Source organism: Moschus berezovskii, chromosome 17 (genome assembly GCF_049115385.1).
Source record: "Moschus berezovskii isolate FMDL1 chromosome 17, NW_MosBer_1.0, whole genome shotgun sequence".
NCBI classification, from domain to species: Eukaryota; Metazoa; Chordata; class Mammalia; order Artiodactyla; family Moschidae; genus Moschus; species Moschus berezovskii.
The window spans coordinates 33,798,019-33,813,162 of NC_142476.1; the positions used below are offsets into that span (position 1 = coordinate 33,798,019).

General features: G+C 45.6%; 1 protein-coding gene across 1 annotated transcript in view; it reads left to right on the forward strand.

Annotated features, from left to right (window-relative positions):
- The first annotated feature begins 10,566 nt into the window (after nucleotides 1-10,566).
- ASTN1 (astrotactin 1) overlaps nucleotides 10,567-15,144 on the forward strand; it is a 366,450-nt gene continuing 361,872 nt past the window's right edge. The window contains exon 1 of the mRNA XM_055419198.2: nucleotides 10,567-10,864. Within this exon, the coding sequence (XP_055275173.2) occupies nucleotides 10,582-10,864 (283 nt within the window). The 5' untranslated portion in view covers nucleotides 10,567-10,581. The remainder of the gene's footprint in view (nucleotides 10,865-15,144) is intronic.

The window sequence follows — 15,144 nt, forward strand, 5'->3', positions numbered from 1 at the left end:
CCATCTCTGAGTCTGGCCCAGTGCTAACAGAGCAGGAACCCTCTTCACTCCCAGCCCATCCCGCCTTTCCTCCTTTCTTGTGGCCCCACTGCAGCACACATCACTCCATTCTTGGAGACAAAGCCAGCCCCATTTTTGGGGAGGAGTGAGAAGCAAGAGTCCGGGATGCTACTGTCTTCTCCATGGCTGCAGAACAGCTGTTAAACCCTTTGGTGCCAGCTGCCCTCCAGCAGGGAAAACCATGGTCTGATATTTGCTTCTTCCTCCAACATTTCACAGTATCCAGGCTCTCTACCAACTCAAAACATATCCCTCTTCGAAGGAACAAAGCATGCGTTTTTCCCCACAGCAGGCAAGTAGTCAGAAGCTAAAAAGAAGATATATATACACACACACACATATACATGTATAGCAGCAATTGTGACAGAAAATTTCAGGATCATTGTGACAGCAGTGCTTGGTCATGCCCCCAGTGCTGCAAAGCAACTTATTTTGGATGGAAGGGAACTCCAGAGGGTCCTGCCTTCAACAAATAACATACACATAACTGTGTGAAACCAAGAGGGAAAACACACAAACTCCAGAATCACTTTGCTGTTGTCTGATGTCATCAGACTGCCCCCCAGGGGATTTTGTAAAATACTTTAGCTTCTTGGTTAACACTGGCAATTGCACGTATTCTAGGAAGCATGGTCAGAAAGAGAATCTCTTCGCCCTGCACATGTCTGGAGAAGACAGAGGCAGAAATACTTGACTTACAATATACCTTTTATTCTCCTGATGGCTCTATGCTGACAGATCATTGTCCCTGCTGGATGAGGCTCAGATTGCCCAGCTAGAAGCCTAGCCTGTTATAATTGCTCTCCTTTTAACAAAAACATTTGCTTCTGCTCAGGGCACCTGACTCCCAGAGCAAGGAAGAGCACACACACAGTTCCTTATGGATGGGTCTGTTCAATCATGTTACAGTGCATTAGCTTGATTATTAGTTAATATTTGGCTTAGGTCTATATACCCTGGATAAATATGTACCATGCAGAGGGACTGCTTGGTGAGCAGAAAACTCCTCTGGGCTGGAAGAGCAGCTCCCAAGTTCACGTTCCTACTAGGCAGGAACACTCCAGGCATCTGGGGCCTGGGCAGAGAGTTGCACATGCATGCTGCTTCTAGAGGCAGCCTGCTTCCTTCATACAGCTGTGAACAAGCACACACAGACACACAAACACACACACACACCATAGACAGCATTAGATCTGTACCCAGAAAGATGGCCAGAAAATCTCAGCATGCCCCTCCTTCCAGCATAGCAATTCTCTCCCCAGTGTCCCCAGCAAGCTACCAGGTTCAACCCAATCAGTGGGGTTCCTGCTGCTACCTGGGGTTTGCGACCCACAGGGTTCACTCTTCAATCTTTATTTTTTCCTGGCTGAATGTGTGTGGGAGAAAGAGACAGGCCTCTACAGACATGCCAGGGAGCTCTATGGACATGTGAAGAGAGCTCTAGGAACGTGTGAATATCTGTGAACATGTGGATCGTTCATGCCGACCTTGGCTCTTGGGGGTCCATCCCAAACATAGGGAACCATGTATAGTCCAATCCAGCATCCGCTGGGCAGGCAGAAGTCCTTGTCATCTTCTGCAATTATGCAGCCTGACAGGTTTTCTGAAGCTAATGGGAGTTGCACTAACTTTGAGGACTTAAACCAAGCAAAAGCAATATAGGTCAGGCAGCGTGCCCAAGTCCTGTGACAGCCATGCAACACCAGGAGGCAATAACAGGATGGTCTTAGGCTAAACCCCAAAGTCCACTGCTCAGCTCCACAAGACAGAAACTAAGAGGCAAGGGGGATCATTCTCTCTGCCTGCAACTGCCAGGCACCAGGGCAAGAGGGCTGTAGGAAAGAAAGCAAAAGCATCCCCTTACCAAGAGACACACCAAAAAGACAACGAAAAAGAGGGGTGGAGAAAAACCACCAAGCCCCCTGCACTGTTACCTTGAGTCCTGCAAGAGCCCTCCTTGCTCTATCAGCTGCTCCCCAAACCTCCACCGACTGGGAGGAGACTCCTGAAAGGTTCCAGGTTTTTGTGCAACATCTCCAATGGCAGCTTTCCAAAGTTTTTACTTCATGATGTCTCGTGGCTCCTTCGCATTCGGGGGAAACGTGAATGCCTCCCCCTCAGCGTGTGAAAGGAAGCGGATGTCTCTTTTCAAATCTTCTTGCTCTCCGCTTTGCTGCTGCTGCCGCTGCCGCCGCCGCGCCGCCGTCAGACCACTTGCCTGCTGCCTTCTTCCAACTGAGCAGCCAGGATGCCCGGCATCCACAGCATGTTTGAAGTGGGGCTCAGACGCTGGGTCGGGGCGCTCGCGGGTGGAGAGGGAAGGAAAGTACCAATCCCGGCCCGGGGAGTCCTCTATCCCTGCACCGAAGAGAAAGCCAAGCTCGTGCCTTCCTCCCAACTCTGTGGAGACTCACTCGCCCTGTCTCTCTCCCGGAATTACCGCCTTGCCCATGGGTAGAGACAGTTCCTCCAGCTTCACTGCTTCCTCGGCTGCCTGCAGACCTGCCCGGACGCTCGCCGCGCACGGCAGGTGCACATCCCCGGGCAAATGCTAACGGTGTCCTCTGAGCTCAGCGAAGACGCTGCCCGAGCAGCCGCGGGCAAAGCAGCTTCCGAGGCGGGCGGATTCCATCCCAGGCTGTAGCCCAGCGCGTCCCCGCTCCGACTTCGCGCTTTTCACCTAAGCAGTCTCACCTGCAGACTCACACACCAGATGAGTGTCTTAAGATAACAATGCTCCCCTGCCTGCCTCTCGCTTTCTTTCTTATGCACGTAGGTGGGCAGCCAATGAGACGCAGCGCCACACTCCCCACGGGCGCCCATTGGCTGGGAGGCTTGACTGGGGGCGGGCTCGGGGCTTCACCGGCTGTCTTCTTTGGTTAGCTGGCTGGCTGGGGTACCAGCTCTGTTAACCCTCCCAGCTTTGCAGCAGAGACTTTTTTTTTTTTTTGGTATGGATAAGGGAGCCTTGGATAAATTCATGACTGGGGAGTTGGATAGTCGAAGAAGGCTGAGGAACAGGAAGAAGCTTGGAAGCTAATTGCATTTTCTTCTATTCTTCTGAGTCTCCATAATCATTTGTCCCAGGCCATTTTGTTTGCTTGCTTAACTAGAACTCTCAGAGATAGGGACCCATTTGAGCCATTTTCTTTCTAATTTGAGGTTTTATTTGGTTGTTGTGTGCATTTTAGCCTCTTGGTCACGGTCCTGAATTTCTTAATCAGAAATCACTCCCCAGGTGAGAGTGTTTATCTCAGTGTATTTTCTCCCTCTCACATACATGTACGTACATCATAGGTCAAGCAGACAGAGAGAGGCAAGAGACAGCAGAAACTCAACGAGCAGACAGAGAAAGAGATCTAGAGACGCTGAACAGCTAAATCAAGAAACATTATGTCCCCAAACCAGGACTGTGAAGACAAAGGCAGAGAAAAGAACTTCAGGGTTCTGGGAAAAAAGTAAGAGGAAAAAATGTCCTGCTTCCCCCAAAGTGAATTGTTTTGCCTGTGGTGTTTTCCTTCTGCGTGCCTCCTTTCACTTTAGTGTGTGTCAGGAAGAGGGAATCTCCACTTGGTTTTTAAAGGAAGACTAGAGAAGTCAGAACAGGAACAGCCTTGTTTCTGTGAAGCAGGTGCTGTTGCTGAGCCTATGAATTGAGAGAAGAGAGAGAAAAAGGAAGAATGAAAGAGACAGAGATGGGGGTGGGAAGGAAAGAGTAAAGGGAAAAATATTAACTTTGAATCAAAAAATATGAAATATAGTTCTAAATGTCCTAACGAGGGTACAAAACTGAATTAATATTTTCAGCTAACTAGCATACTGCACTAAATTTTGGCAGAGCATGGGAGCGTAATAGTTGAAGAAAGAATCCAATTCAACAGAAGAGCTGGGGGTTGGAGCTGGCAAAGGGATGTGAGGGGTTCACACTAACTTGTGTGATGGGGGAAATATGGAGAGGAAAATACGAAGTCAGAAAGGGAGAGAAGTGTTTTGATTTAGTTTCATTTAAAAATGGAAAGCAACATTAAGGATTATTTTCATAAAGAAGCAGAAAAAAGAAAAGCATGCAGAGGTTTAACGAATGTTGAAATAGTATATACCAGGATTACCTAAAAAGCATCAGGAAGCCAGCTGTTCTGAGTGAATGGGGAAAATGAGAAATATTCCTCCAATATATATCCCTTAGCTCCACTCATCTCTTTCACCTCTACTCCCCCGCTCTGCATCTTTTATAGCTTTGACTTTCCCTCTCTGTATTATAGGTATCTTTTTGCCTAAGCTACAAAACATGTCAGAGAGCAGTCCCCAGGATAAAACATGGAAGTGGACCAGTGAAAGTCTGTAACTGTCCAACTGCTGAGTTATTTACTCCTGTGCTTCCTAGAGACAGAGGCCCCTTGAACTTCTCCTGGTGAAAAGACACCAAATATTGAGACTCACATAAAACAGTAGAAAGGAGTGGGTAAAGGAAAGGAGAAGTTGAACAAATGACTACCAATCTTGAGGGAAGGAAAGTTAAAATTTCCTCTAAAGAAGAAGGAAAAAGGGTATAGAGTTGGGAGACAAGAAAACAACTTGTAAAAAGAAAAAAAAGTGCAGCTGCTTTCTTCCCCTATAGGGTCCAAAGCCATGTAAAAAACAGCTTAGTGAGGTATACTAGACATTACTAGACCACAAAGAAAGCTGAACACTGAAGAATTGATGCTTTTGGACTGTGTTGTTGGAGAAGGCTCTTGAAAGTCCTTTGGACTGCAAGGATATCAAACCAGTCCATCCTAAAGGAAATCAGTCCTGAATATTCACTGGAAGGACTGATGCTGAAGCTGAAGCCCCAATACTTTGGCCAACTGATGTGAAGAACTAATTTATTGGAAAAGACTTTGATGCTGGGAAAGATTGAAGGCAGGAGGAGAAGGGGATGATAGAGAATGAGATGGTTGGATGGCATCACCGACTTGATGGATATGAGTTTGAGCAAGCTCTGGAAGTTGGCAATGGGCAAGGAGGCCTGGCGTGCTGTAGTCCATGGGGTTGCAAAGAGTCAGACACGACTGAACAACTGAACTGAACTAGACATTACAAATTCCATGAGTGTACAGTTTGATATATTTTTGCCTATACATGCATCCATGTGATCACTACCCACAGCATTTCCAGGAAGCTTGTCCTGACATTCTCAGTCCAAACTCCCCTCCCTGTAGAGATAACCACTATTCTGACTTCCAGCATCAAAGAGTAATGTTACCTGATCATGAATTTCATAAATATCGTATCTTAGAGGATACACTTTTCTGGGTCTGGTTTCTTTCCCTTATGTCTGCAAAACTCATACGCATTGTTGCACAATCTTTTTTATTGCTGTGTAGTATTCCATCACACGACTGTATGCTGTTTATTCATTCTCCTATTGATGCATATTTGTTTCCATTTTTGTTTTACATGAGTAAACATGCAATTAATGTTCTTGCACATTCTTTTGGTGGACACATCGTTTATCCTGGGTATATGCCAAAGAGTATTAGTCACTTAATTTGCTTTTGGTTACTACATGGGAAAAAAAATCTCATGAAAAAAGTTCTGAAGCCTATTTTCTTTCTGAAATAACTGAAGAGTGGCAAAGGTTATCACTTATGAGCACCAACTGTCTAAAATGTTAGATCCTTTATATACATCACTTCATGGGAAATAGATGGGGAAACAGTGGAAACAGTGTCAGACTTTATTTTTTTGGGTTCCAAAATCACTGCAGATGCTGATTGCAGCCAGGAAATTAAAAGACGCTTACTCCTTGGAAGGAAAGTTATGACCAACCTAGATAGCATATTAAAAAGCAGAGACATTACTTTGCCAACCAAGGTCCGTCTAGTCAAGGCAATGGTTTTTCCCGTGGTCATGTATGGATGTGAGAGTTGGACTGTGAAGAAAGCTGATTGCCGAAGAATTGATGCTTTTGAACTGTGGTGCTGGAGAAGACTCTTGAGAGTCCCTTGTACTGCAAGGAGATCCAACCAGTCCATTCTAAAGGAGATCGACCCTGGGTGTTCATTGGAAGGACTGATGCTAAAGCTGAAACTGCAATACTTTGGCCACCTCATGCGATGAGTTGACTCACTGGAAAAGACTCTGATGCTAGGAGGGATTGGGGGTGGGAGGAGACGGGGACGACAGAGGATGAGATGGCTGGATGGCATCACCGACTTGATGGACATGAGTTTGAGTGAACTCTGGGAGTTGGTGATGGACAGGGAGGCCTGGCATGCTGTGATTCATGGGGTTGCAAAGAGTCAGACACGACTGAGCGACTGAACTGAACTGAACTGATACATATTCTCATTTCCTTCTCATACCTATTCTAAAAAGCACACATTATTGTTTCTGCTTTGCTAATAAGAATGTTCTATTTTGCTAATAAAAATGTAAGACACTATGTTGGGAAATGGCCATTGACCTTCTAAGGTTGTGTGTGTGTGTGTGTGTGCGCGTGCGCGTGTGTGTGTGCGCGCGTGCACGCACGTAAGGGCTCTGTGAAGGGACCTATGGGTAAAGGGAGTGATGGGAAGTCTCACTTCATAGCTAAGGGCTGAGATTCGTCTGCAGATAAGAGAGAATCTGGAGAACACCGAGTGGTGGACAGAATGGCATGGGAGGAGTAAAAATGGACTGCGGGCTTTAATTTGGTGGGGATGTATTTGTGTGTTGCGGGGCAATGGGAACGGGACAGTGTAGTAAGCACAACATCTAACAGAATAAATAGTATGAAATTTGGAAGAGTTTTTGAATTTCCAAACTGTGGTGTTTGAACTTTATCCTGTGGGAAAAGAAAAACTTTAGAATGGCATGAGGAAAGCAAGATTTCATGAAGATCAACCTGGTAGCTGTCTAAAAAAGAGTTTAAAAGCAGGAGAAGCATTCAAAAGCTATTATGAGTCAGGGAGCAAGGCCATTGGAGCTGGAATATGGAAGTTGGACCTCAGGAAGAAAGACAGGATTGGAGATGACAGAACCTGCTATTTTATAGTGTCTTAGTCTATATAAGTATTTGTACTTACATAATCTGTGGCCTGTGGGGTGGGCAGAGATCAGTGGCCCATTTTATTGAGGGGGACAATGAAGATAAGAATAGCCCAGGTTCAAACTGATTTGTCTCTAGGATGATATGCATGTTTAAAATGGTATTAAAAGCTGCACTGATGGATATGTAATAATAAACATCTGTTATTAATATGCTAAAATAATAATGTTCCAGGCTCACCTCCAAATAAGCAAATTATGAAGTTGAGACTTGACTTCAAGTCTATTGCTTCACTACATCATGTTGCCTGTATACAAAGGTAGTTATTTAGATGTACACAAATTTCTCCCAGTCCCATTTAAAAGTAAAACATCATACAGAAGAGCTGATCTAGTTCCTGTGAACTTCAACTTCTCCCCATCTCTAGGTGTTTACTTCCCTAAGAAAAGGCCATGTGACAGTGTATGCATATTTACAGGAATCCAGTGCCCTGGCAATATAATATCTCTTTTTATTTTCATAGTCCTCTTGCTCGACCCTTCCACAAATTCAATTTGTTGTTGTTCAGTCATGTCCGACTCTTTGTGACCCCATGGACTGCTTCACGCCAGGCTTCCATCTCCTTCCCTATGTCCTGGAGCTTGCTCAAATTCATATCCATTGAGTCGGTAATGCTATCGAACCATCTCATCCTCTGTCGTCCTGTTCTAAATGGACATTTAATCCATGTACCCTTTTTCTTGTGACTGAATGAGAAAGTATGTAAAAATGTAATCATGTAAAAACTATAGATAGGTAAAGTCAATACTGACTTATCAGAAAATCAAATGGTTCACTTGTGTTTTCTAAAATGACTCAATACACCTCAGAAAATGAGGAAGAAAGATTTCAAAACAATAATAGATTATATGCTACTCAAAAGCAAGAAGAGTATTTATCCCAGAATCTGTCCATGATCAGTCTAATGTACAGCATATGGTAGGTATGCAAATGTTTACTGAATGAATTACTGGGAGCCATTAAAGTCCAAAAATTATCCATGGGTGTACCTAGATGTCCTATAACTGTGTAGTGGAAAGAGCCCTAGGGAAAATCTTGTTTGTGGTCTTCAGTCCCCCACTCCTTGGCAGATTGATCTTGGGTAAGCTGCTTCACTGGGGCTTACCCGGTGGCTCAGTGGTGAAAAGTCAGGAAGATCACTTGGAATAGGGCATGGCAACCCACTCCAGTATTCTTGCCTGGAGAATCCCATGGACAGAGGAGCCTGGTGGGCTGCAGTCCATTGGGTCGCACAGAGTCGGTCATGACTGAAGCGACTTAGCATGCATGCAGGCATTGGAGAAGGAAATGGCAACCCACTCCAGTGTTCTTGCCTGGAGAATCCCAGGGACAGAGGAGCCTGATGGGCTGCCATCTATGGGGTCCCATAGACACGACTGAAGCGACTTAGCAGCAGCAGCAGAAGCGACTGACCACACACAAGCATGCAAACCGCTTCACTATTTCACTGTCCTCAACTTCCTTATCTGTCAAACGAGAAACTGGACTAATAGATGATCTGGTAGTTTCATGCTATTTCTCACATTCTAAGACCAAGTGTATTTTCTCGTTATCACTCTAATTTTTCAGTGGGAAATCTTGAGTAACAAAGTTAATACTGGTTTTTATGCTAGAGAGAGTAGATAGAAGAGACACCATGGGGTCTTTATCTCAGTATCTCCTATGAAGATGAGTTCTAAAAAGTCATTAGCTGATAAATACTTTTTGCAGTAATTTGAAGTGCTACGTGGTAATAGTTAGTTCTCAGATACGTTAAAAAAAAAACAAAAACCAAACTGTTATAAAGTCTTTATCTCTTTTCTTATAAGCAAGACTTTCACTCCTTAAATGTGACCTTAAATATACGACTCACCTTCTTTATTCTCATTCATCAACTAGCGTAACCTTGTCAACTATATGGTGAAAGCTTTTTTGTTTTCTTTTAAAGGACATACATTCAGGGATGCCAATAAATTGACACTAGGTAGAAAGAGAATGAAATTGTTCTAAAGTGGAAATCCTCTTTGAAAATGGTAGTGCATTAAATTCCCAGAGATTAGAAATTATTTATAACATAGTCTTACAGCACCGAGTATTTAAGTCAGCATTGAATAAATGTTTAAGGGCAAACTTTTTTTTTTTTAATTGAAGTATAGTTCATTTACAATGCAGTGTTAGTTTCAGCAAACTTTTGAAATGAGCTAAAGGTTATCCTGGAAGAGAAAGTTCAGTTAATCATCAGATACTAACACATACAAAAATCACTGTTCTACCAGTTTATTGCATACGATCATCATTTTGTTAAGACTTAAGGCATTACTGTCCAGCACTAATGGAAACAAAACTTTCAAGGGTTTTTGCTGTTAGTGGTGTTTTTGTCGTCTACCCTGTTCTACACTTGATTGGACTGGGTTTGACATGGCCCATGCCCAAGGATATTTTTTTATATCTTTTCCATTTGTTAAGGGTGTCTAGAAACTTTATTTTTCTCACATTTTCTTCCAGCTCTGTTCTGTTTACTGCATTCTCTATAATTAAAGGCTCAACAATTCTTTGAGCTAGCTCTACTTTTTCTATCAATTATAGTCAGCTCCAAATGATCTTTATATTGCTTACCATAGATAAGATTGGTAACAGAAATGAAACAGAAAAGGGAGAGAGAAATAGCAAATAAAAGTTCTAATTCCCTGCTTAACTGTATGCAATACACTGACTTTGTTATTTGTCATTCACACAATCTATCTATATATATGTACATACAAAATATTCCCTCTAAACATATTTCTGCACCGTTAGTGCTGAGTAATAACACATACGTGTCTTTATTCCAGAACACCCTTATCCCGTATAAAAATCCAATTTCAGTGGGTAAAAAAAGACAAGAATGGAACCACCTATATCTACAAAATAACTGGAGGAGTATTTGCATCTAGAGACCCCCATCACTGGCTCTAAGGAAGCACATTTAAAGGGGTGTGCGCGCGCGCCCTTCCCAAGCCATCAGGAGGATAATGCGGGAGGGAAGATTTTGCATTACAAAAGCGGTTGGGGGGAAAAAAAATGCTGTGCAGGTAGTTAATAGCCAAGAGCGTGCTCCTGCTGGGGGGATGCAAAGGAGGAAGGCGGCAGCACCGGCTGCCCGCTGGGGGCTGACCTGATTCCCCAGAATCTTCAGCTCCCTTCCTCTTTCCTCCGACGTCCTTCCTTCTCCTTTCTTCTCTCCCCACTTCCCCCCCACCCCCACCTCCCCTCTTGCCTTCCCCAGATAAGCAGCTCCGAGAAACAAAGAGCGCGCGGGCTCTCCCTAGCCCTGCACCAGGCCAGCGGCATCCGGGTCCGGGGACCCGGGCTTTCCCGGCTCCGCATCCCTCCCCAGTGCCCCCGCCTCCCGCGCTCGCTCCCTCGCTCCCTCCCCGCTCGCTGCCTCCCCCACCTTCGCAGCGCTGGGAGGAAGGCGGCCGGGGCTCAAGATGGCTTTAGCCGGGCTCTGCGCCCTGCTCGCCTGCTGCTGGGGGCCGGCGGCGGTGCTGGCCACGGCCGCCGGCGACGCGGATCCTTCCAAGGAGTTGGAGTGCAAGCTCAAGAGCATCACGGTGTCGGCGCTGCCCTTCCTGCGCGAGAACGACCTGAACATCATGCACAGCCCCTCGGCCTCCGAACCCAAGCTCCTCTTCTCCGTACGCAACGACTTCCCGGGAGAAATGGTCGTCGTGGACGACCTGGAGAACACGGAGCTGCCCTACTTCGTGCTGGGTGAGTCCCGGGGGAGGTCGCGGCGGCCCGAGGCGCTGGCCCGGCGCCCCCAGCCCCCCACTCCGGCTCGCTCTCCACACCCACTCGCCGGCTGCCTCCCCTCCCCCAGCCTCCCTCCCTGGATCCGCCCCGAACCCGGACCATTCTCCCCGCTGACCCTTCGCCCCGGCGGGCGCTTCAGTGCACTTGACTTCTCCCCCGAATCCGACCCGGATGCTGGGCCTGCAACCCTCCCCATCGCTGCCTTGTCCCCCAAGGAACAGGTTGCCCGAGTCCCTCTGAAACCGTCCCCGGCTTTCATTCATAAGCACACGCACCGGAGCACTTCTTGGCTGCTCTCAGCTCAACTCCCAGAAGCCCTTTTCCTGCTCCCAGGCCACAAGCTCAGTTCTTGGCTTCAAGCCCCCTGCACCAATCCCCCGCCCCGCTCCCACCCACAGCATCTCCTGGGGACAGTTAAAAATAGGTATCTAGTGCTCACCTAGCCAGGCCTGTGCAGGGCAGATCGGGTGATTTTCAAGAATTCTCTCAGTGAGAGCTCTTTATCTGTCACTAGGCTGCTGACCCTGGGTTCCATCCCTGGGTTGGGAAGATCCCCTGGAGGAGGACATGGCAACCCACTCCAGTATTCTTGCCTGGAGAATCCCATGGATAGAGGAGCCTGGCAGGCTGCAGTCCATGGGGTCGCAAAGAGTCAGACAGGACTAAGCACACACAGGCTGCTGACACTGGCCTTCCTTCAGAACACAAGTTTCTTGCACCCCTGGTGTCCAATCTGGCAAGTCCTACCTCCATGCTTTCGTGTAACAGACACCTCCAAATCTCCAGCTCCTTGAATAAAGAAATCATCCAGACTGTGGTCTGTTAACATTGGGATCTTTGTTCTCAAGCTCCCTTAGAGAGATAGACACAGGCATTCCTGCACAAAGAATGGCTTCCGTGGTCAAGAAGCTCTTCCTTCCTTTGTTTGTTTACATCTCTCTCTTGGTATCCTATTTTAATTTTCTTAGGCCATGAAACTCCTTCAGATACTAGAACTTCTACATTACTTCTGGTCCACTCCTCTTTTTTCACTACTGAGCTGCAAAAGATACTGTAGTCCTGCTTCTGCAGCTTGCAGAGTACCACAGGTGCATGTGACTTTGTTATTCAAAATTTCCTTCACTTCTCCCTGTGCAGATCCACCTCACCTTGCTGTGCAGGCCAGCCATGCAGTCCATTTCTTTAGTGATGCTATAAACCACCATTCTTATTTTGCCAAGGAGAGAATTAATAGACAGCCACCAGTAAGTTTCTAGATACAAGGAAAAAATGTGAAAATGTCAAGGAAGCTATTCCATCCATTTGACTGCCCTGCCAACTAAAGTTCACTTTGTAGGGACATGGCTTCCTGATGGCTGTATGTAGGTTAGAACCACAAATGGAATGGTATTTCACATCCCTTTCATGCTCTTTCCTTATGAGACATGAAACATTAAGAAGTGGATGAGTAAACCCCCACTCTCCAGTCTATGGAAAAACAATTTCAAATACTGCCTGGTTCTTTGAAAAGTTGGTTTATAGTTCCTGGAGTACAGCTCGGTAGACCTCATTAAGCCCAACCTATAGTCTTGATGGTGTTTATTTTTGCATTAGAAATGTACTAATAACACAAAAACTGGGGGCTGGCTGGGAATGCTGACATTGTGGATATGCTGTTCATTAAAATGTACAATTGCTGGGTTATTTGGTGGATGTAAATTTCGTGTTGGAAGTCATGCTGATGTGCAAGTATACAATCTGTTCATCATCCAATGTAAGAACGAGTGTAGGGAATTATATGTTTCTAAAGAGCCTATTTTGTGGCTCTACATGCAGTGTTTACTGTGCATGAGAAGGGACATTTGTGGTACATGAAAAAAGGAAGATTGGATGAGCAGATATTCAATGTTCCACGTCCTTTTTTGCAGAATCCTGAAGGCAGGGCCTGAAGCCATGATGTGACTGCCCGGATCCAATGTGCACAGCCAAAGCCCACATGTTAAAGAATGGGTTTTCTGCACCTCTGTGCAAAGCTGCCCACTGCAGCATCCTGCTGGAGTTGCTATGGTAACCTCCTGCAACTTGGCATTGACACACAGGAGCAGACACACACTCTTATTTCAGGGGCAGATGCACTTGCTAAATGCATTGCTTGTCCCCTGCCCTCCCAGTCAGTGGGGGCATGTTCAGAGCCAGAGATATGCTGGTACCTCCCCTTTTGGCTCTGAATTCCCAGGGGAAGTAGGAGTGAATCTCAGCTGGGGCAGTAAGCCAAAGCAGGGGACAAAAGGAGAGGAGTCCAAGTTCTCGGAACTCAAGTGTGGTTGCTTTTGAACTTAATTTTTGTAGTCCTGGATCCTGTCATTCACGGTCAATAGTAACGTCTGTAGGCACCTTGATTTATAGAGTTTTTCCTACTCTTATCTCTAGAGCCTGGTTTGTTTAATCCACCCCTAGAAGAATTTGACGGAGAAGGCAATGGCAAGCCACTCAAGTACTCTTGCCTAGAAAATCGCATGGACAGAGGAGCCTGGTGGGCTGCAGTCCATGGGGTCACTACTAGTCGGACACGACTGAGCGACTTCACTTTCACTTTTCACTTTCACACATTGGAGAAGGAAATGGCAACCCGCTCCAGTGTTCTTGCCTGGAGAATCCCAGGGACAGGGGAGCCTGGTTGGCTGTCATCTATGGGGTCGCACAGAGTCAGACACGACTGAAGCGACTTAGCAGCAGCAGCAGAAGAAGAAGAATTTGAATCAGTCAGTTCTGGGAATTTACTGAGCATTTACTTGCTAAGCACTTTTACGTGCTGTTAGGGTATAGAAGTTTAAAAAAAAAATAAAAGGTTCCTGCCCTGAGAGCTGAGAGTAATAACACCTGATTGTGTGGTTCTTAAAAGTTCTTAAAGGCTGTAGGAATTCGGAGGAAGACACTTGCATGGCAAGAGCAGACTCCATGGAAGATATGGGCTTGACTAGGGGCCTTGATCAGATCCTTCTGTCTCTAGGATCAAGTCCTATCACTTCATTGAGGCATCAAGGGTCTTCTGACCATAGCCTTCTCCAGCCTTTTATCTGTACAAGCCTGCTCTGGCTCTTGGGACTCTGTACATGCTCTTCCTTCTCCTCCACTTGACATGTCACTTTTCTGTGAAGACTTCCCTACCCCTACCAAAGTAGTTTGCGTTCATTCATCCCTTTTGTGTACTCTGCATGAATTAAAAAAAGTGCATGCACACGCACGCACACGCACACACACACACACACACACACACACATGCGCAGGAACAAAATTAAAGATAGGTTAAATTTGGCTTGGCCTAGAAATGGTGAAGCCATTTGAAGTCATGGAAAGGATGAGCCAAGGATGGCGGTAGGAATGAGTGTGGGACTAGCATGCATATAGAGTAGTGTGGAGATTAGCCTGGTGGTCTGAGAGTATAGACAACCATGTCTGGCTCTGAGAGTGGGATGTGGCCCATGACTTTAAAGCCAGGCAGGGGAGGGTTGACTTGACATAGGAAGCACTGAAGCCTGACTTACAGAGGCTGTCTCAGCCATCAAAACTGTTGTCAATTTTGCTTGCAGGATAACTCTGAGGGACAGTGAAGGGGGTGGCATTATCTCCTGTTCTCTGAATTTGCAAATAGGATTTGCAAATTCTGGTGAAAGGGCCATATGTAACTTTCAGATGTGTTTTGTTTGGCTACACATCGTTTTGAATTTGAATGTTCTTAGTCAAGCCACGCCATCTCTAGATTGCCATACTTCCTAGGAATATTGGTTGTACTGTGGCTGCACCTCTTTTTTATGGCACCCACCTCTTAGGTCATCTAAACCCGTTTTCAGAAATGTTGTAAACTTTCTATAATATGCAAAAAACTGCAATTCCTAATTCAAGATATTTAGATTCAGAAGTCTTATTATCCTCTCAGGAGACTATAAAATTTTGCTGAACTAGCCAATTAAAATTTCATATCTTAACTAAAATCTTGCATCTTCATCTTTCAAAACAGTAGACTTTCCAGCTTTGGAGTCATATCTGATTTTCAGACAACTGGTTAACCTGAAGTATGGCTTCTTTGCTGAAGTGTGGTTTTCTGTGATGTGAACAGAACGTATTTATCAGTCTCATTACTATTTGAAAGGGATGCTCCTCTGTTTCAGACCCAGCTATTGAGCGTGTGTAAAACTTAGTGAAGAAAGCTGTTTCTCTTGTGCCTGGGAGTTTCGCTTTAGCTGTCATGGCTTTTGATT